The sequence below is a fragment of the Lissotriton vulgaris genome, chromosome 10 (assembly GCF_964263255.1).
Source record: "Lissotriton vulgaris chromosome 10, aLisVul1.2, whole genome shotgun sequence".
Lineage (NCBI taxonomy): Eukaryota > Metazoa > Chordata > Amphibia > Caudata > Salamandridae > Lissotriton > Lissotriton vulgaris.
In genome coordinates this window covers 63971430-63993535 of record NC_141698.1, presented here as the reverse complement: position 1 = coordinate 63993535, position 22106 = coordinate 63971430, and the positions used below count along the sequence as shown (strand labels likewise).

General features: G+C 42.8%; 2 protein-coding genes across 2 annotated transcripts in view; one reads left to right on the top strand and one right to left on the bottom strand.

The window, feature by feature from the left end:
• Positions 1 to 8367, top strand: part of MLST8 (MTOR associated protein MLST8) — a 69048-nt gene extending 60681 nt beyond the window's left edge. Inside the window, exons 8-9 of the mRNA XM_086940479.1 lie at positions 2068 to 2231; positions 7620 to 8367. Coding sequence (XP_086796605.1) covers positions 2068 to 2231; positions 7620 to 7738 — 283 coding nt within the window. The 3' untranslated portion in view covers positions 7739 to 8367. The remainder of the gene's footprint in view (positions 1 to 2067; positions 2232 to 7619) is intronic.
• Positions 8368 to 14105: 5738 nt separating this feature from the next.
• Positions 14106 to 22106, bottom strand: part of BRICD5 (BRICHOS domain containing 5) — a 102516-nt gene continuing 94515 nt past the window's right edge. Inside the window, exons 5-6 of the mRNA XM_086940478.1 lie at positions 20196 to 20349; positions 14106 to 17051 (exon numbers count right to left, since the gene is read on the bottom strand). Coding sequence (XP_086796604.1) covers positions 16957 to 17051; positions 20196 to 20349 — 249 coding nt within the window. The 3' untranslated portion in view covers positions 14106 to 16956. The remainder of the gene's footprint in view (positions 17052 to 20195; positions 20350 to 22106) is intronic.

Sequence of the window (22106 nt, the reverse complement as noted above, 5' to 3'; positions counted from 1 at the left end):
TATGATAAAGCATGCCACCAGAGTACTAGTTGGATGAATTTCCTTTTCAAAAACAAAGGGTCTCCTGGGCCTGTTCTAGGGCGAATTAGAGACTGATAGGAGGTTCTCTCTCTGTTTTATTTTAACATTTAATTGGGTGTTGAGGCATTGCTTCTACAATACGTCTACTTTCACCAGCCCCCTTGTTTTATTGTCTGGCATTTCTTTGATTGCTTTGTGGAAAAAAAAATTCTGTTGTAGATGATCCGAAAAACTACAGTCTCTAGACCTTTTTCTGAAACTAATGCAGTTTCCATAAGTCTTGAGTGTTGGAGTTGGCACATTCCACAGTCTACAGTCCTGGATACCCTAGCAGTTCCCGCTTTGTTTTAGTTGGTCACATTTTCATTAGGTAATGAGATGTATTCTTCGTAGGTTCCTGTTAGGAGAAAAATGTAGGGCTCTAGTTTGTGGTTAGGCAGCTCTATTATCCTAGTAGGGTTTGTAGATCATGTGGAGGACTTTACACTTAATCCTCGCATCCAGTGGGAGTCAGTGAAGCACTTTCAAAGCTTTTTTATGTGCTCATGGGCTTGTATGTTCAGACCAAATTTGGCTGCCTATGTTTACTCTTTACAGCAGTCTTATCATGGAGATTCTTTGTGGACGAAACAATATTGCAGGAGTTCAGTGGAGCCATCACCAAGACTCTTGTTGGCTCCACTCAGTGAACAGTACATAAGAATGGAAAGATTCCTTGGAGAGCTGCAGATGGATGACATGTACCACTGCATTGATTTGGGAGCCAGATGCATACAAGAAAACTATGAATCTTCTGTTTTTGGGTTAAGCTCTATTTGGTCCACTCAAGGATGAAGAAATACTCATTCGAAATCTGAAGCAGAGACGGTTAGGAGACCGTAATGGTAAAGGATGGTAAGGGTAATTTTAGGTTTTAGGGGTTGTTAGTGATTAAATAAGGTTAGGAGTAAATAAAATAAAAAAGAAGCAGTACAGACATTTGTGGTAAAGGCATGCGTTGTAAAGTTATACATTACAACTTTTTAAAACTCCTCCACCACTGGTGGGTCAAATTCAATGACTGATACACCTCGGTCACCTAAACCGTCATCTGCATTGTGGACCAAGCCTCCTCTACTCCTGGAACTTTAGTCTCCACTCATTTCAGATAGAATTCCACAGGTATACACCACTCCAGCTTTTTCCTTAGTCTGCGGAGAACCTCTCATCTCGGTATAACTTTTCAGGGGTTCAGCATTCATTACTTATTAATTTTCTTCTTCCCTTCTTGTATCAGTTTGGAAGAAGCCCTGTTTGACATCTTTAAAGTGCTTCTCTGTCATTACAAACCTCCTCTACACACTTGGAACCTTTCAATCAGCTGCCCAGACGGTGTTTAGGCGTGTATTACCACCACTCGGACCTGGAAAATTCACCATGGTTAACTCCGGCACACCCACCAATGGCTGCTTGTATTTGATGCCAAACTTTTCACCAGCTGCTCAAACACTGACATACTCTGCCATGCAGCACTATCCATCTTGCACTTCAAACTGTTTAGATGCCACCTCCTTCACTATACTTTAATTCGATACCCTCTGTGCCTAGCGTCACACTTCTCCTTTCTGCCCCACGACATCTCACCTCGTGTAACTGCCTGCAGAGAGTTCTGCCAAAGGCAAGAACAGGGCGCACACGAGATCTCCAACATGTGCTTCTATTCAGTGCACCTCTTGGCTCTGCGCCTCGTATTTTTAGTAATTATAAACTTAAGAAATATTACCTGCTGTCTAGTGATCTGTGTCCGAAACAAGTACGTAGCAGGTTAGTAACCACCATATTCTTAATTTATTATTGCTTTGGGATCAGCCAGTTTGCCTTTTCAGGGTCTCTGCTTTCTCCATGTCAGTTAAATCGTCGATCAGCCATGAGCTACCATAGTTTGTCCATAAAAATAAAAACATGGCCTTTTAGAGAAATCTTTGTTTAGGAAATGGTTATTGGCTCATCAAATGAACCTTTTGCACGGTCCTGTTGCATCTGGTTATTTGTTTGTTTAATTTTCAGACTCCTGGCAACATGCTCTGCGGACCAGACTTGTAAAATCTGGAGGACGTCTAACTTCTCGCTTATGACCGAGCTGAGCATCAAGAGTAACAATCCTGGGGAGACGTCACGGGGCTGGATGTGGGACTGTGCTTTTTCAGGAGATTCCCAGTATATTGTCACTGGTAAGAGTGCCCTATATTCAGAGTGTGATGATCGCGAGAGGAAAATGCAGGAATATGGAAGGGGAGGCTTTTGTTTCTTCTGGAGTGATTTCACCGCTTTGTATTGGAATTGGGTAGCACAAAATGCTGATTTTTTTCAAGATTGTAGGTTGATTTCTTCAATGGAAACAACTTAGTTTTCAGGAAACACCTTTGATTAACTCCATTGTTGTGAGACTCCTCAAAGTGCAGTTGAAGGGAGCCAGAGAGGGAACGTATGTAATCAAAATTAATGTTGCAAGAATAACACAACTATATTCCGTTATGGCCATCTGGAAATTGCCCTTCATCACCTAACCCCCTGTCAGCAACTTCTGATCCTCCCAGATTAGCCACAACTCAAGGCTCCTGAAAGGTAACCTAATTTATTCTCCAAACCCCACAGTGACTATGAGCTGAGAACCATAAGTCCAACACTGCGTCTCAGACTAGTAATATAGTGGCAGAAAAGTTGGGGATTTTTGGACCATAGTATGTTTTAACGCTAACAGATTTAAATGTACACATATTGTAGTAAAAATAAATGGCCATTTTTGTACAGTTTTAAGGAAACTGCAAGATGGCGCATTAGTTTTGTCGGGAGCAAATAAAAATTCCTCAGAATGTAGCTGCTGTGCCAACCCCAGGCACCATAATTGGTCCTGTACTGGTCCCTGAAACAACAACTGATTGCTTCTGTTAGGAGTTCAGTTAAAATAAATGTACATTCTTTCTAAATGGCCTTTTTACTTGACCTTCGATCCTTACCTTTGCCGAACAGTAAGCAATATGTTGAGAATCAATAGTATGGTACAAGCCTAAAATTCTTGCCCTGCTCTAAAGAGCTTCTACTCTGTTCACGCCTCTGTACTATGGCCAGGGCCACACACTGGTCTCTTAACACGTCTGTGCACCCTTCTTGCATCAAACTTCATCCTGGCAGACTGGCAGACTGAAAAATATGTTTTTTAGTTACACACTGCAATGCCCCCTCTTCTTTTACTTGGAATCAGAAGTGGAAGGGAGAAGGGAGGAGGATTACCTGTTTATATGCTGTCTGTGTAAGTCTTTTTGTTTATCCAGCATTGCATCTTTTACAGAGTCACTTTGTTTGAACAGTTCCAGTATAGCCTGTCATAGGGAATTATTCCATCCACGAAATCGAAGTTACCAGTGCCAGAGAACTGTACGAATAATCTAAAAAGGGTTTCCTTTCCTTCGTAGAGGTAGAGCGAGACAGAGAGGGAGAAGATCTTTGCTACTCTCTCTGCCTCTTCACTGGCACATTGTCGGATGCCCCACAAGACTCACCTTTGCTTGTGAAGCGATTCCGCAGAGACGACAAGAGCCACCGCCCCTGTACCCACCTGACCCGTGCGGAGAGTGACACCAGCAGGGATGAGATGGAACCAGGGATGGGAGCCAAGAAGAAATGAAAAGGTCTTGGTGGAATTGGAGTAGGGTAGGGTCTTGGAGAAACTGGGGAACAAGAAAGACCCAATTAGGACGGACCACTCTTCCGGCCTCAGGGCAGACCACCAAACACATGCAACAATGAGCTTCTTATCCACTGTACTCACCAGAACTCATGTGGGCTCTAGAACAAATGAAAGGACGTGATAAACCACAGCAAGCGCCCATGCGCTAAAGAACCAACCAAGGGAAAGCGCTCCTGCGCTTTGTTAATGAAACCAAAGGATAACCACCAAGAACTAAGCGCTCTTGCGCGGTGATGAATATCCAAACACACAGCGCTCCTGCGCGGGGACCAAGGCAACCAAAATATCATATAGCGCTCCTGCGCGTTTCCTACATGCAACCCCAAAACAAACGTAGCGCTCCTGCGCGATATGAAGAACAAAACCCAAAGACAAATGTAGCGCTCCTGCGCAGTATGGCCAAGTAGGAAAGTATCGGGCAAGCTCTCCTCGGCTGCCGGGTAAGGTCATGAACAGCGCTCCTGCGCGGTGACCAGATGCAACCAAAAGGAAAATAGAGCGCTCCTGCGTGGTATCCAAATGTAACCAAAGGAAAGAAACACAGCGCTCCTGTGCGGTTCGAGTAAAAAGGAAATGTTCAGGCAAGCGCTATTATGCCACGGAAGGATGTCATGAAACCGCTCCTGCGCGGTTTGCATTACCATATATGAGAGCCACGGCAAGCGCTTCTGCTAGGCGGGGGCGGAGGTAGGCAAGGAGCCCTCAGCTTCTCAGGACTCCAAACGGGTTCCGGAAAGGAATCATGCACTGAGCCGGCGGGAAACGCAGTGTTTAAGCGTTTCCCCCGGAAGTGCTTCATGCCAAAAAGGACTAGACCGGTCCTCCACTTCCGCCCGGAAGTGAGGATCCCGATGTCTACATGTGTTTGGCGGCCGCTCGAGACGGCAATCGCTGCAACGTGGCACACATAATAGGTTTTACCTTAGATGTGAGATTCATTATTTACATGATACTTAATCAGTGTTTGACAGAGTGCACGCTGCCAGACATGGAAAATGTAATGTCTCTGTACAAGAATGCATCTGGGTTCTCATAGAGTTTTGATGTGAAAGGCATTTTAAAGTTGCTCAAGCTTAATGGGTGTTTCTCACCTAGGTATGTGTCTAAATGCTTGATCTGAACCACAATTGTACCTTGTAGGTAGTGTAGATAGGATGTGTAGCATGCACCATCTGGGCTGTCGAGAATGGATTGGCAGTGACGTTGTCATACTACACTACTATACATTTGTGCGAGATCACACTAGGCATTTGACTAATTCAGCAGCAGGGGAGGGAAGTTTTGATGTGTAGTGTTGTAGAGAATGTTGAACCAGTTGGATTGAATATGTGAGAGCTTGAACCTCAGCATTACAAATTTCAGTAGGTGTCTATTTGGGTAATACCCAAAGAAACCAGAACTTGCTCTTTTGCCTTGAGATAGCGCATTCGGTGGAACATAACTTATTTTGTTATTTGGGTAATGAAGTGCTTTTCATAGCACTGGGATATGTATTGCTTTGTGTTTTTAGTTCATGTTGATAGAGCATCCCTTAATGGATGAAGAAGTTAAATCTGGGCTCAAGCATAAGATCAAGAGGTGCAATAATGTTCTTCATTGATGCAGCTTACCTTTTGGGATCTGCCACTGTTTCCAGGCAGCCATAAATTACTTTTCTGGAAGGACAGCCTTTACAGGAAAATGTGGATATGTTTGTCGTCCTTAAAGTCTGAGCTGTTTAACTCACATCTAGATAATTTTTTTGCGCAGAAGATACTTGTGGATTAGCAATTTGCTTCTCTCTTCTGAAAGTTTTGCGAGGCTTTTTCCACCCTTGTGCCAGTTCTGGCATAACTAAAGGATTTGTTTGTCTATTATGTGTTTGAGGCCTTTGTGCGTCAACTTCAACCCAATTACAAGAGCTCTGACTAAAACGTTCTCTAGCATTTTGCTTGTACTATAGAGGGAGAATTTAAATCTTACATTTGTGACTGGATGCATTGGGTCTCATTGATCAGTGGGTTCTATACAATTATTTGGTAAACCTCAGTAAAATATCTTTGATTTCATCTAGTGTTAGGCTTCACGCCTATCTCATGGCCCTAAACAAGCATGACATTTTTAATTGTGGATGTGATTTACTTTAGTGAGGAGGATTAATGAGCTTTTAGTTCAATTCCCATCTGAATCTGGCTTTTTCTAAAAGTGTCTATTGCTGAAATGTGATGGACAACTATGTGACTAGGCCTTAGTCTTTTTGCATTCATTCTTTGCTTGCCTTCTTATCTTGAATAGACATCCTTTTTGTACAAGTAGTGGTTTGCGACTTGTTTGCCCAAGTCCCGTCTGTTATTAAGTTAGAATTGTCCAGACTTTGGGGATAGGAGACACCTGTGGCGAGCAGTAGAGGAAAACTACATTGTTTGTTACCCTGATAGTCCTAGGCCTTTCTCCCTTTAATTCCTCAGCTCATTAGTTTGGTATACTATCCTTTCTGGCTACTGGACAGGAAATGGAGTGGTGTACCTACTGAAGGCTATTCTGGCATGGTGGAACATCCATTTAGTGTACCAACTGGGCCCAGGATTGGTCAAACATCTTTCTAAAGAATCACTAACTGATCTCAAAATAAAGTGCCGGAATACCCACAAGTGGGAAATAGAATAAAGGCATATCAGTACTTAACGCGGTGGTTTAAACCCAGATCTTTTGACTGGTTGTGAGTGTTTGATTGATTCAGATGCTCCGTCCATCACCACCCCCTTTTGTACCGCTTTTGGCCGCCATAAGTGTGGCAGGGTATGCTCAGACGTGAGTCCCTTGCTCACTTTGCCACTGGATTCAAGCAAGCCGGGCTGAAGACGGCTGGAATGCCAGAAACCGGTACTCAGAAGCTTGTTTCCGGTCCAGGGTAGACATGGCTTGGCAGTTCGGGCTGGACTGTTCCCATGAGGCACAGGGTCAGACTGATTTGCATATAGCCATGTCTGAACTGGGGTGGCAGAGTGGGCTAAAGAACGGTGATGGATTAAACCCAGATCTTTTGACTGGATGTGAGTGTTTGATTGATTCAGATGCTCCGTCCATCACCACCCCCTTTTGTACCGCATATCAGTACTTAAGTCAAGATTATGGTAACTGTTCCCTTTCTTATGCATTCCCCTATGATTAGTGACATGTTCATTTGGGTCTTGTGTTCAGCTTTGTTGTCAAGGAGTAAGGGGTATTGCATGACCAATGGCCATTACTGATGAATGGAAACGAGGAGGGCCCTGGAAGACGATCGACAATGCCAAGGTTTTGTTAGGTTGTTTATCAAGAGTTGTAAGAAAGAAATGCTGGAAATTGAGAGAAATGTATCCACTCACTTTCAATATATGAAACTGTGAAAGGATATTGTGTATATTTTGAAGGAAACAGAGAAAAATAGAAAAAGGTATTACATGTACATCAGAATGCAATAAGCGGGCCCAGACTAGGAGTCTTTTTACAGGTAGAGCAGAAAAAAATTGGTGAACCAGGAAACCTGCAGAATCTGCTGCACAAGCCCTGTAATTGTGCCTATGTAACAATGCTGATGCAAAATGATATATGTATGTCTCATACAGGGGTTTCAAATGAACATCTGCAATTTGGTCTTAGTCAATGTGTGCTCAGGTTCCAAATACAGACCTATAAGAGGAGCCTCTAAAAGGCCATTTGGACATGGTGGGGAAATTTAGGTTTAGATGCTTCATCCTAGAGCACAAACGCTCACATCCATGGAGAAACCCCAGAATCCCTGTATGATTTCAATGTACTTCATATGTCTTGCATGTTCACAAATGTTACACCATAATACATCTTGGACGACCTGACTTCATGTCTCTCTTTCTCTCTCTCTTTTTTACAGCCTCTTCGGATAACCTTGCCAGGCTATGGTGCGTTGAGACTGGGGAAATCAAGAGGGAATATAGTGGGCATCAGAAGGCCATTGCCTGCTTGGCGTTTAACGACAGTGTGCTTGGCTGATCCCACCCACTAGAGCCAGAGGGACGAAGGTGCACCTGTATCTTCACGGGTCATGTCATGCAGCATTTCCTGGTGCTCTGCAGTTTGTTGGACTGTGCAGAATTGACAACTGCAGTGAATGTATATAATATATTCTATAAGGGAAAAAACTTCCCTCGGAAACAGACAGCAAAAGTTATGATATATACTTCTCTACACAATGAAGTGTACCCAGTGAAACGGAATGTCTATAATGCATCCGCAAGATACTGCAACGTATCCTCTGTACACCAACAGGTACATGTTCCAGTGGTTTAGCTTTATCAGGTGCGATATAGCATGGCTGTTTTCACATTTTCTGGGGATGAGCATTTTCTGTGAACTTCTCTGTCTACTTGCCTACACCGCCTGGATATTTTGGAATCTGATTTGTGATTAGCAGTACAATTTTTACGCTGCACATTTATGAGTACTGGATGGAACAAAAACCAAAGTTTTGACACTCTGACTGAGGCTGCTATGCCTTTGTGATATATGATTATAGCTTGCAGCTGAATAGTTTCTGACCAGACTGGCTAAAACATTGTCTCTTTGTACATCCCTGTGCAACATAATAAACATCAGAATGTATATCTGTTGTGTTGCAGTCAGTAGTAGCCCCAGGTCACCTCTTATTCGTTCTTGTTATCTGTTTCGGCATTTTTATAAGGAGGAAACATACTATGCCTGAGTGATTACAGATCAGCAGAAGTGTTCAAAACGATGGGAACTGTAGAGAGGAGTAGGTCATGAAAAGCATTTGAGAAATCAGGAAACTGTATGTGCGTACACAAGGTACTCAAGGACTGATGAAGATTCCCATAAGTAAGGAGGTGAACCATCAACAAAAGTAGGGAAGAAATCTGTGTGCCAGGCAGGTAAAAAGGAAGGACAACAGAGTTCGGATACGATTCAAAGAACAAACAAGAAAGACATAAATGACAGTATGAAGTGAGACTACATGCGTGAGAAAGCTTAAAATGACTAGAAGTAAGAGTGTGATTGGCAGACCCGCATGAAGGAGAGTTGTGCATAAGGGCATCACTAATAAGGTCTGCATCGCACAGGAGAGAACCATGGATTACAAAAATAAGCAAATGAGAAACAGCCAAAAGAACCAGGAGTAAGACCAGTCATTGAAAAGCAAGATACTGACAAGTCTCAACAAGGTGAGCAAAGGATAGAAACAAACTGGGAAGAAGGATTAAGGTGGTAGGTAAGAAATAGGCTGGTGGCGGATTGGTATGCAGCTGGAGAAACAAGAATTTGTTTCTAATAAGAGCGATTGAGCACCTCCAGGTTGATGAACTGCTACCCTTAGTGAGGACTTAAAACCGTGTGAGGGTAGTGAAGCATTTACATTTTTTAGAGGAGCACAATGCCCTAATGAGCATTGCTTTAAGACGTGGCGATGGGGCATAAAGACCTGATTACGAGACATAAAGGCCTGATTTTGTATTCTTAGGAGAAAGCATAATGGACGAGATGCTGGAAAAGTATTTATAGGAAAGGAACAGGAGTTAGAATGGTCATATCTAATTGCACTGGTTATTGCTGCTTGCAGGAAGTAGATCCTTTCTGTTTTGAATAGTTGTGATTATGGAGCACGGCCCAAACTAGTTGCAGTTGACATGTGAAGGGCAGGGTTTCAAAAGAATCTATTTCAAATAAAATAGTCACAAGGGGTTGACATTTTTTTCCTGAACCGTTTTGAATTTAAAAAAGCACAGAAAATTAGGACAATAGAGCCAGTTTTATAGCATTGGAAATTGACACTGCATCCTTGAGGTTGGGGGATGCAGCAATATAATGTGGTACACTGCCTTGGCTGTTGTTTCAGTTTATTGGCTTCTATAAAATAATGCATGAGCACTAATTGAGCTGTGCCCTTATCCCCCTATTTTTACAGAACAAAAATATAATGTTTTCCATCGATTTGACCTTTCGCTTGAGGTCTTTAAAGGAAAATGTTTTTAGGACCTTGTGCCCAGAATTTTTGTTTCAGACATTTTTAAATGCCTCTTCTTATGGATATCTTTGCTCTTTGTGAAGTGCTCCTCTTGTACAAGGAAGAAGGCATCAAAATACTCCCTGGTACATAGATGGCATCAGTCTAAAGTAGATAGGAAGCGGTCATAAAACTTTCTAGAGTAAGATCGCCATCTATCCTAGAGGCCAAATTGTCCATTTATTTATGTTTGGTTATTATAGAGCATCTAAGCACAACTAGATGTAAAAGATTGTGTGTAAAATTGTCTGGATTTGTTTGTAACATGGTAATTAGCACTCTGTTTTGTTCAAATAATCATTCCAAAACAACTTGTACACCTCTGAAATGTTTTTAAACTGGTTTCTGTATGTGATTACTGCTTCAGGTTTATGTTTCAGAAGGGAAGTAATACCAAATTTCAATGCCTTTTCCAGTATTTTTAAAGGTCTATATTAAAAAACACCTGCCAGGCTGGCAAAAAAATCGCCAGGTGACAACTCAGTCAGAGAAGCAGAGTCGCAATGAATGTGCGAAGTACAAGAAATGGCAGCATGGAGAAAAACTTCAACCTGCCCATCACTCCCTTTCAACATTGAGAGGATTCAATTGGAAAAATTGTGCCAGAAAATTACTAGATATTGAGAACCTTCTCAACGTAAAGGAAGACTGTTGTCAAGGCTGTTGACATTGAGGACACATTTGACCTCGAGACATGCTACAATGTCAAAGCCATTGAAGTTGTGACACTTTCCCGTAAATGTGTACTCTTCATACTTAGACTAGTGCTCGCCACCAAGAACGACAGCTCTGCTCGTCATCTTCCTAGATTTTGTGGCCGAAAAACAGTGTTCTTCTAAAGAGGCTCAACAGGGTGAGCCTCCTCACAAACTTGCTGCCTACTCAGAGTAGAAAAGGCTCCAGTCCATGACTCCTGATCTTAGGAGATCTTTGTAACCCTGTAAACCTACTCCAAGGTCACTTCTAAAAATCTGAAAAGAGAGCATATGTGTCATTGAGCCCCATGGAGATCGCATACACTACAACAAGGCTACACTCCATAAGGCACTACAGGAGAATAGATAACAAAAACTGCAATACATATTTGACCATGTCTAAATTGAGGCTGTCTCCTTTGGATCACCTCAGCGGCATTCATGTTGTCATGGTGAGAAGCGCAGCCAAGTTCATTATTCCCTATTTTAGCTTTCAAAAGCTCAGCAGTATTTCAGAGCCTTCATCTCTAAATTCCAGCCAGACCACTGCTGTGATTGGTTCCAGGGCATATTGCAACAGTGGTGGATAAACCTCTTACACCTGTGACACTTGGTGTGATGATTAAAAAAATGCAAGCCACCTGAGCAAAGCACCCTTTCCCTTTTATTAATTTTATTTAAAACTTTTCACCACAACTAATTCCAGTATTAATGCAAAGGTTTAATGACAACATGCTAAGGATAAGCAACAAGCAACAGGATATTCAAAAATGTTGGAAGACGTTCTTGTGTTGTCAAGTTGAATCCCTCAACGACAACAAACCTTACATCAGAAGAAACCATCACAACAGACATTTGCAGCAGCATGGACAGTGTTTGCACTTAAGGAGCACTGATTTCCTGTTCCACCACAGCCATCAGCTACTGCTACTCTATTAAGGTGAAGCATCTACAATTGCATATTAGAGAGGCAAATTTGTATCAAAAAGGCAGATTGGTGCTGAATATTGTTCAGAAACACTGTACCTTACTGATCAAGATGCCACCTCCTGCCATTGCACCCCAAAAAGCATCCTTTTATCATAGGGATCATCCTGAACAGAAATCACCATCTTGCTGTACAGCAACAGTGGAACCAGTTCAGTTGTGACATAAAGTCAAGGGGATTTTGTTTTCTTGTTCCTTTCTAGAATGAAGGAAAGCTAATCATAGACCTGAAAAGTACTAACAAGTGGATCAAGAGGGAGAAATTCTGTATGCTAGCCCTTTGTGGGGCATTCCTGACCAAGCCTGAAAATATCTGCACTCATTAGATCTCTCAAGATTAACTACAATGTGCTGCTTATCCCGTTCCCATATTTGCAGAGCAGCAGGTTGGGTACATTTGACGGAAGAACTCATGTACTTAGCAAATAGTAATTTTAGTTTGCTGATCCACCCACTGCTTCCTCCACACAAGGTCCCAGCTCCCCTCCTGGATCTGCTATAATGGGGATGTACCATGTTACAACGCATACCATTACAACTACCTACCATTACAACGCATACCATTACAACGCATAGCGCTTAGAGGTGCTGGATAGTGGTAAGTATAATTTACTATTCCAACTCCAGTCCCCGTGGACACTAGGGAAGGTGTTGGATAGTAAATTATACTTATTCCCTATCCTAGAGCGCCCCCCAGCGCAATGCGTTGTAATGGTATGCGTTGTAAAAGTTGCGTTGTAACAGTAGGTAGTTGTAAAAGTTGCGTTGTAACAGGTGTATACCGCTATAATGGCAGCAGAAAGTGAGGCGAGTGCCCAGCGTGCATCACAAGTTTGAAATTGCAGCTTATTGCAAGAAGCCTGGCTGAGGGTCATAAGTATTTCTCCCTAGATCACTGCTTAACATGTGAGGTTATTCCTGGATATGGGGGACATGGCTCGGAGGTGTGAAATACTGACTCCTGTAAGAATAGTTCATTTATGGTAGGGCGACTTGAATAGGTCATGACTCGCTCCATGAAATGAAATCCTCTTTAGACTCCGGCGACAAAACAAACACTCAAGTGGGTCAGGCCGCTTTGCAGATCCTCTTTGCTTGCCATTCTTTTGGTATTACTGCCGCTTTTGGTGGTGGAGGGGCTTGATACTCTTCAGTGTCTATGCAACCAATGAAGATCTATTGGAGACATAAAAAATAACTTTTAATCTTCGTATTCTATTATAGGAATCTTTATTGAAGTTATAAACAACCCAGACCGTTCGCTGTTGCTGGCATCGAGATGGAGATCCATATTAAGTTAGAATCCTAAGGTTCCCTCAAACCAGACGGTTACGGGGCCTAGCAAGATTCAAGAGCTATGCACTACCTTAAAGGTGCAGCATCTGTTTTCAGCTTTTATCTTCTTGCTCCATTTCTCTCATCTTCATTTTCATTTAAAAAGGTTCAAGAAATACATTCTCATCTTCCTAATTTTAAACCAGTGGCTTTAAAAAAAAGATATTAGGTAAAGTTCTTCACTCTCTCATACGTGGACACGACTGTTCAGTGTCTATGACTTCACTGAGGACTCTAGTGATGGAGAACTGCAACTTTACCTTCTTTGTTTTCTTAAGAAGACAGACTGCCCAATTTACCTGTGAAAATTCAGTATGAGTTTCAACCAGGACATTGTAACTTATCCTTATCTTAGTATGCAGGAAAATTAAGGTGCAAGGGTGGAGGAAGCTGTTTCTTTAGGAGGTAAAGTACAGACGTATTTATCAAGGGATATGTTTAAAAATAATGTTTGTCAGTATTTGAAATGCAAGTAGAGCTACCAGGCTAAGCAGTAGAGCTTTGCCAGCCTGCAAAATCCATAACTTGCCATACTGAGTTAAAAAGAAATGGCATTTATGAAGGGGAATAATATATCCAGTATTCCAAAATTAAGTGAGGAATGCCAGGGAACAAAATTAGGGTCTTCGTTTTATGAAAACTATTGGAGTGATTTCGAGTTTGACGGCAAGGTTCCTGCATTTCAACGTGACTAATATCACATCTGCCCTATTATAATTGTCAAAGGATATAATGCACTGTAAGAAGGTGGAGATGATATCTGTCATGCTTGCTACAAAGTAACACATCTGCTAAACTTTAAATTACACTCAGTGTTTTGGCACTGACTTTCATTGCCTGTCGATTGTCCTTGAGTGTAAAAAGCCGTTAGGAAAAAATATTATTTTACATCGTGGTGCGCGGTGTAGATCCATGAAAGAAGTAACCGTGCCATATGCAGGTGCATGCTCTGTCGGGCTACAACCTCTTAGTTCATGTGCCCCATTTAGAGGAAGGGAACGGGATTTAACAATGGCAGAGCCTTAGCTGGCTCTGCCTGTAATGACTCTTGACGTCATTGCTTGTCTGCCAGAGGGCTTCCAGTTCCTAGAGACAGTTGCTCTGTACTGTTTAGGAGCAAGTGATTCTCGCAAGAGTTTCCTCCTCATGACCCAGTGCGAAGAATGGCATTATCAGACACAGAAATCCATTGATGATCGTGATGCGCAGGGAGGGAACTCCCTGCATATCCGGTCCATTGAGGTTTGTTTTTCAGAAATAAACCCTGCTTTGGAGTTTGTTTTTGAAAACACCAAGCAAATGTCGGGGGCGAAAAGGAGGGGTGGAGTGGAGTGGAATAGCAGAGAAATCGGAAGAACAGAAAGAAGGAACAGATTATGGCAAGAGGTAGGATATTGTTCTGGGTGGAAATGGGACAGCACAGAGTGCTGTTATGATAGGCTTGGGTGGTGCTACTGTGAGTCTTATGGCAGTACCAGGCAAGGAGATTTAGAAAGCTCTACAGTGTTAAAGGTAGGGTTAAGGGTGTTGTTGCAAAGTGCTTGGTATACACCTGCACCTCCCATGTTGCTTAAAAAGATACGGTCAAGGATTGCAGGCCATTATTACTCGGATCTGAGTTCAGGTTTCCCTGAAAAGCCCTAAGAAATACTTTGTAGTAGTCCAAACTAGAGACGACGTAAACTTGCAACAGGACTATGCAACTTTGACATGATGTAGCCTATAGTTCCTCATTCAAAGACGACTTAGCAGAAAATCAATTCGGCATACTCTGCCATCCTAGATATTTTAAAAGGATGAATTTTATTTACCATTCTTGAAAAGACTTTTGTAAAAGCAAAGTAGTCATCTAGCTTTCTAGTGCACAAGACTTTTTTGTACAATAGGTTGCTATTGGGGTAGTAATTAAATTATTAAATGAAGGTAAAAGTTCTAATTCAATTTCACATATGGGCAGAGTTTACTGATTAGGTCTCCTTATCCGTCTCTTACTTGCATGAGAATACTGATTGATTTAATTTTAAAAAACGTACATTTAGTGGTGCTAAAACAGCCCTTATCTTGCGAAAACTCTTTTGGCAAAAGACAGCCAAGATGTAATATAGCAGGCATGTTATCCCCTGGAATCGCTTTCTGCATTCTGCAATTACATCTGTAAGGTCAACATCAGCATTGCTGAACATGGTTCAGATGGCTAATTTCCCTGCCATCTCAAAACTTACTTCGCATTCAGGAAAATCAACTTTTTATATAATTCAGTTTTGGATAAGATCCCAAATAGGCGCAACCTGTAAAGTTCTTGGGATCTGCTGATAGGAGCATATATATGTGTGTGGTCTTTAGCATTCCACTAAGATCCAAGTACAAAGAGCCATCTGGAAGACATCTTCGCCATTGTGTTTGGTCTGGTTCATTCTGAATGTGCACCAGTCACTATTTTTCAACTCATGAGGCAGGATCCTGCAGCTGTGTATCTGTGACTAAGGTCTGCTATTTGTGGGTTCTGCAAGAGACTTTTCGAATAATAGCTCAGGTCTTAATAGATGTCATCAGCCAATCCCTTTTGACCGGAAAGGTTCTTCATTTGCATATCCTAGTCAGTAAAAATGAACCTCAGCATTTCTGTTCTCTCGGAGTTTTTTCCTAGGTAAACTATGGGCGAAGGTGATTTTAGTGAGTTTGTCAAGGATTCTGACTTTAGGGTAAGCCGTAGGCCAGGACCTGTCCTGGTATGTGCAGTTACTGTCTTACTTATGGCTTACACAGATTTATATGTTAGCTGTTGTAATGTTGGCGCTCTTAGTGGGCAGCAATGCGTTTGATCACATTGTGCTAATGCTGCTCCTTGCAGACCTCACTCCCCTTAGACAAGACTCCTGTTTTATATCCACAGGGTTTTACTGTCACTTTTGTTTAAAGAACGATGGCTAGCATCTCCAAATTGACCTTTATTTCTTTCTTTTTGAGGACCTGACAGTCTGCTTGGTGATTGGGCCATGTGGATGGAGATCAGTTGGCTGAATGTAGATTCTGAGCTACGCAAGATTGCATCAAGGGGAACGTACACATGCACTCCTAGCGGAGGAAATGTTAATCTGAGGATTCTTTGGGGTATGCACCCACTCTTGGAAGGGCGTGATCTTGAACCAATATTTTGTGCCTCTCTGGGTGTTGATTAGATGAATGCTATGAGACGTGTCCCTAGCTTCACTGAAGTAACCTCCATAATGCGCAGTCTTCAATGACTGTTTTCCATCATGTGAGACACAGTGGCTCCTGATGGTCTTCAATGCTACACAGAGTAAGAGGTGACACTATTGGCATTCTGAATTGATGCAGGAGAGGTGTGACTTCTGCAGTCAGAAATCCTCAGGGAGTGTGCATGTTTTCCCAATGAAGGCTATTGCACTCAGTGTTTGGGGGTTGCCCATTACTCAGGTCAAGCTTGTTCCTTTAGTCCTGGGTCGATTCTCATATAAATCCAAAATTACTACTTGTCCCACGGTTTCCCTACATCTTCTTTTCTGAGTTTTGTTTTTGTTTAGTGATATATATACTCACTGAGTATTTCTTTTCAGCTGGGTGGCCATTTATTTTACTATGGAGTAAAGTTGGTTGATTGGAAGGATAAAAACTGTACTTGGATGAACAGAGTATTGATGCACAATGTAACTGTTTAGGAGGATCTATATCCTTCAGACCTCCACTAAAAGTAAGGTTCTATATAAGGGTTAAGACTAAGTTATATATATTGCTGTGATGCATGAGAAGTTTAACAATGTATGAAGAGAAGCTTAACAATATATGAACTGCATGACTACAATTGGTGACGCACCGGAAGCACTTATTGTTAAAAATACAAATAATAAAAAAACAAGAAAATCCTTGGCAATATCATTTTGGAATCAAAATCCCGACATATAGGCAGTCTTCCTAAATTCTGCGTCCTCGAACGTCAGCTAACACCTTGGGCGGGTTCTCCTTTTGCAGGGGGACTTTGACCGCCTGGCTCATTGTCATTGAGTCCTACTGGAGTTACAGATACTCCCAGCAAACGAAATGTCCCAGTGTGTTGCTTCGTGAACAGGCAAACTCCGTTAGGTCAAAGTCTGGATCTTGCAGAGGTTCTATTCAAGTATAAGAGGAAAAGTGAGGTGGTGTGGTGCCGGGATGCCTTAGTCGGGAAGGTAGTAGAAGCAGACTGAGACACAGATGTTACTGGGGAAGCAGATGTCAATGCACAGGTAGATAAGCCTCTGCTTGCCTGGACCTGAGAAACAACCAGACAGACAGATATTGAATGACTTCATATGGAACTGACATACAAGGCGGACTAGAATACAAAATATAGGAAGTGCTTATTTATTTGTTTGTTTTATTGTCACATTCTTCAAAAGCATCAAAATCACTAAATCGTTATAAGGTGGCGGAACAATCCAGTACAGACATATCGAAGCAGCTTCCAGTTTCAACAGATAGACCATAACATTAAAATCAATTACGTGCTTAAACCACTATTAAAAGATACTCAAAGTAAATGTACTCTAAGAAACATGGTCAATTAAAATAGCAATGTAAAAAAACATAATGCAAGAGGAAGCTGGGTTGGCATTGTGTGGTGAAGTTGTGCCATCCTACTTTGTTTTTTCTTCTAACCATTTTGTTTTTCCCTCGAGTGAGCTCAACTGTCGACATTCATGTATTCCATATTCCACCTTTCAACCAGAGAAGATTGACAGCAGAGACTATTGGATGAGGTACACCAAAAGTGTAGCTGCCAACCTACGGCACTTTCTTACCTGGCACTTGGTGATGGGTGCTGGTGGTAGCACATTATACGTCAAGATGCAGTCTTTTCTAACAACAACCAGGGAGGAGATGCCTTCCAAGCCTCTTCTGTAATGGTGCAGTCAGCCCACCCAGCCATCCTCACAGTTAGTACATTCCTTGCCTTTCCTCATTGTGATGTCCTTTGTCCATGATGGATGTGGCAGCCTGCCTGTCCCATTGTGTAGGGATTCTCTACGATAATACTCAAACTACTGGAGGAGAGAAATACCCGTCCCTTCAACTGTAGGTGCAGGTATTCCCTTAGCAACTTGTACCCCTTACCTGTGCCCAAACTTTCCCAGTGTTTCTGGTTTTCATTTATAAATCAAAACTATCCTGCCTTCACAATCTGGCTGCCATCAAGGAATGGACCCCCACCAGTTATGACTGGCTTAACCTGTGACTGACTACCTGCCTGGATAGGGCTGCCACGTGAAGGACAAAAGCCCAGATGCACTTTGAATAAAGCTAGACTTGTCCCGGAATCCTGACTGCTCCTAAAGTACAATAAATACCACCCCCCCCCCCCCCCCGCAAGCCAGTAATTCATCCTTTGCATCCGGACTTCAAGGCAACCCTTGTTACCATTGTTAGGACTGTTTGCTAGTAATAACAATTATGAGGGCTGTCTTGCTGAAGGGCTAGAGAGCGATAACCACTGGACTTTGGAAGACTCATTGCTGCCATGACTGACCTAAAGTAGAGGATCCGAAATATCCAGTGTGCAACAAGACTGCCTCTCTGCAAGGAACACTTTCACAGAGCTCAGCTGATTAAAGATGATTAAAGATCTGTGTGGTGGTTGCTTCTACTGACTGAACAATCCGTACAGCCCAGCAAGCAAGAGTAACCAAAACAACCGAAGCTCATCACCTTGGGAAGTCATTGTTCTGCCACCATCTGTGGTGAACCTTAATCATCCCAAGAACCTTAGTGTTCATTTGTATGCCCCATTTTACCCCACGGAGACTTTGAACTTTTGCCCCTTCTCCCCTGCCCCTGGAATGGTGTGCCATTGGCCACAGCTAGTTGCATTTATTCTGGAACTGTTTGAACAAACATTTTACTTGCGCGTTTCAGGGGATATCACCTTTTGTTTTGCCTTGACCTAAAATCTCAGTTTCCATTTGGGAGAGATTGAACCTTTTGGAATGCTGATGCTCCTAGAGCGTCATAATCTATAAATATGCCACCTGCGCCAAACACTTAAGACTCTGGTATCGTCAGTGTTTCTGGATTTATCACTGGCTAGAGCTGCTCCTTCCACGAGCATTAAAAGGCAACCTTAGTTTGACTTAACTTGCTGTTATCTTGGCGGTGGGACTTTGGGAAAGACCAGTTTGGGAAGGGACTGTACCAATACATTCTATGTAAAATAGTGAGTGCACAGATGGTAGAGGGCTCGTCCCGGAATACGCGATAGCCTGTTAAGTCGGTTATATTTTCTAGTAAGACTGTCGGTTTTATTATGACCGATGTTTTAACTCAGGCACAGAATAAAAGGTGGTGTGTGTATGTATGTTTATATATAGACATATATATATATTTTTTTCTTCTGACGTTTGGAGTATTTGGCTTAAAGAAGGAAGACTACAAAGTAGTCAATGCATGAAGCAGGCTACTGGATGCTCTCAGGACCCATCTCATTAAATTAAGCAGCAGCAACTTCAACTCCATTGTCCCCAGCATCTGTGTCACTGTGAAGAGGAGCCTTCAGCACAGGTCCACTGGAAAGGGTCTGCTTAAGCATTCTGATACTCCTCTGTCTAGTCTTGGAGGTGAGGCTTGTCAAGGGAGAAGCTATGGTCCCATAGTAGGCATCAAGGACTCTCTCTTAACCCCCTCTCCACACCCACCGGTCCAGGTTTCAGGAAGAACGTGAGGAGTATGTGCTGGGTGGTATGTTCAACATGGACAAAGCTATCTCCCCAAATAAAAGCAATCATTGTGTGCAAGATGCATAGTTCAGGCACTCGGCCTCCATACATTTCTCACGCATAATGGAGGCAAGAGATTTTCATTATGGGCACTGGACAGACATTTACTAGAAGAAAGAATGTAGGCATTCTCCCCACAGTCGGAGGTAAAAAGGGGCTTGTGCCCCTTCACTACAAAATCCTCTCGCACCCCGGTGAGTCACCTCATAGCTTTTAGGGGGTGTAGAATCTACATTCATTCAGAATGGGGTTACACTTTGGTGGCCCCATAGTCATCAAAGCATAGCTATGATGATGAAGAGTAAACAAAAAAGATGGAGCACACCCACTGGACTTGCACTTTTGCTAATTTCATTTGAGGAAAACCTAGAGCGAACCTAAAAAAAATGATAGGGCAGGATGGCTTGACTTTCTCAATTTTGCAGAGGACTTTTATCTAACATTGCACTCCACAAGACAATCCGCTTCTCATGTGACAATGCCTGCCCCCACAAGATCATACTTTCTTTCCCAGGTCACAGCTCCTCCCTTGAGACCAAGCCGCCTCCCGCAAGACTACCCCTCCTCTCATGAGACCACTCATACAGTTGCACCCACCTCTTCTTCTTTCATTGTACCTGTTACTCCCAGTAATATGTATGACTTACCATCTCCTCTCTTGACCCAATAGATTGGGAGATTCTCACAGAGGATCTGCACTGGGCCACCCACCAGTTCCAAGCTCACCTTGCGTCCACTCAGGATTCCCAGAAACTCTCTGTAGTATTTTGTTTGATTGTGCTGGAGCAGTAGCTGCTCACTCTACAAGAGAGATAAAATACAGGGATCAGAACAAAAGTGCTATACCTCCTGGCTTTTCTCCTTCTTGTGTTCTTTAAGTACCCAGTAAGCAATGAGGACCAGTCTTTTGGTACATGCGGTCGAATGCAGCTATTTTATCTAATTCTCTGCTTCATATCCAAACATAATGATTAAATTGGTTACTATATGGACGCTGTTGGTTTGATGTGTGGAATTAGGTTCCCATCTCAGACTAATTCTAGGCAGACATTCACTTAAGTAATAACATAACACATGCCATACAGGGATTCTAGTATTGGCTCCCACACCTGAATGCTGAAGTGTTCGGACGCTTAATGAGCGTAGGTCAGAATCGGTCATGTACCTATTTGTTGTGGACTAATTTATCACCGTAGACCAACCACAATCACAGTTTTGTTTCCTTAATAAGTACATTCTCCCATGCATCCAAGTACAGTCTCTGATGTAAACTTTGTGTTCGAGGCATGTGTTCTGTGGATACACATGCTTTGCATACTCCTGTCATCTAGTGTTGGGTCTGGATGTTTGCTAGTTGTTTTTCTTTGAAGAAGTCTTTTCTAGTCACGAGGTAAGGTGATTCCTCCTGTCGGTGATAATGTGCATGGTCATTGACTCCAATGTTAGATTGTTTTTTTCTGCCATCTGGTTTGGACGTGTTTTGCTGCACTCCCGTTCAAAACCGTTCTTCGGGTCCCCTCGATGTGCAATCCACTCTACCCTTGACGGTATTGTTTCGTACGCGGTTCCCACTTCTCCGGGTATCGTTTCGGTCAACGGAATCTACTTTTTGATCAGAAAGCTTCGTGGACGGCCTTTGGGCCTAACCACGTCGGTTCAGCTCTCCGTCGATGGAACGGACCCCGTTTAAATTCTGCTCTCAATGCCACGCCAAGTATCCGCGCACTGACTTACACAGGGTGTGTAACTTGTGCTTGTCCCCGGAGCACAAGGAAAAAGACTGCTACGCTTGCAGATCGTTTTGATCATATAAAACTCTTCACAATTGTCTTGCTGGACATCGAGAGATGCAGCGTCAAAGCATTGAACATAGGCGGGACATCCTCTGTGAAGATTCCGGTCGAGAGGATTTCGAAGCATCAGCGGCAGAGGAGGAAGGTGCCTTCTCCATACAGGACTCTGATTCGGAACTAGAGATATACCTCGACGCTGAAGAACTGCCGAAGGGACAGGATGACATGAGTACAGAAGACCCCTTGCCCCTCAAAATCATTCACAAAAAGCACAACCTTCGGCACCACCTATGCCTTCTGGCCAAGGTCGGCACTAAGATGACGTTTCTGACGCCCCGTCTCCAGGCCTGGCTCCGAAACAGCAAGTCAAGCCTTCGGACTTGGTACCGAGTCGACAGAAATCCTCGTTGGAAGCGAAGCCTTCCGATTCCAAAAGGAAATCCGTCTCGGCACCGAAGCCCTCCGTACCGAAAGTCAAGCAATCTTCGGAGCCAAAATCTTCAGTGCCCGAAGGCCAGCCCACGCCGGCACCAAAAACGCAAGCCCCAAAACCAAAAGATATCTGTTCGGATCCGAAGTTAGACATTGTCCCACCGAAAACGGATCCCAAACAAGAGACTTTTATATCAACCCTGACACTGGTCATATTCATACCAAGTTGCCTCAGAAACACAAGCTTCCTGAAGAGGTCACTCATTACAAGATCCCTTTAAAGAAAAAGTCTGATGCTACCAGTCCTTTTCATCCACCACCATCATCCCCTTC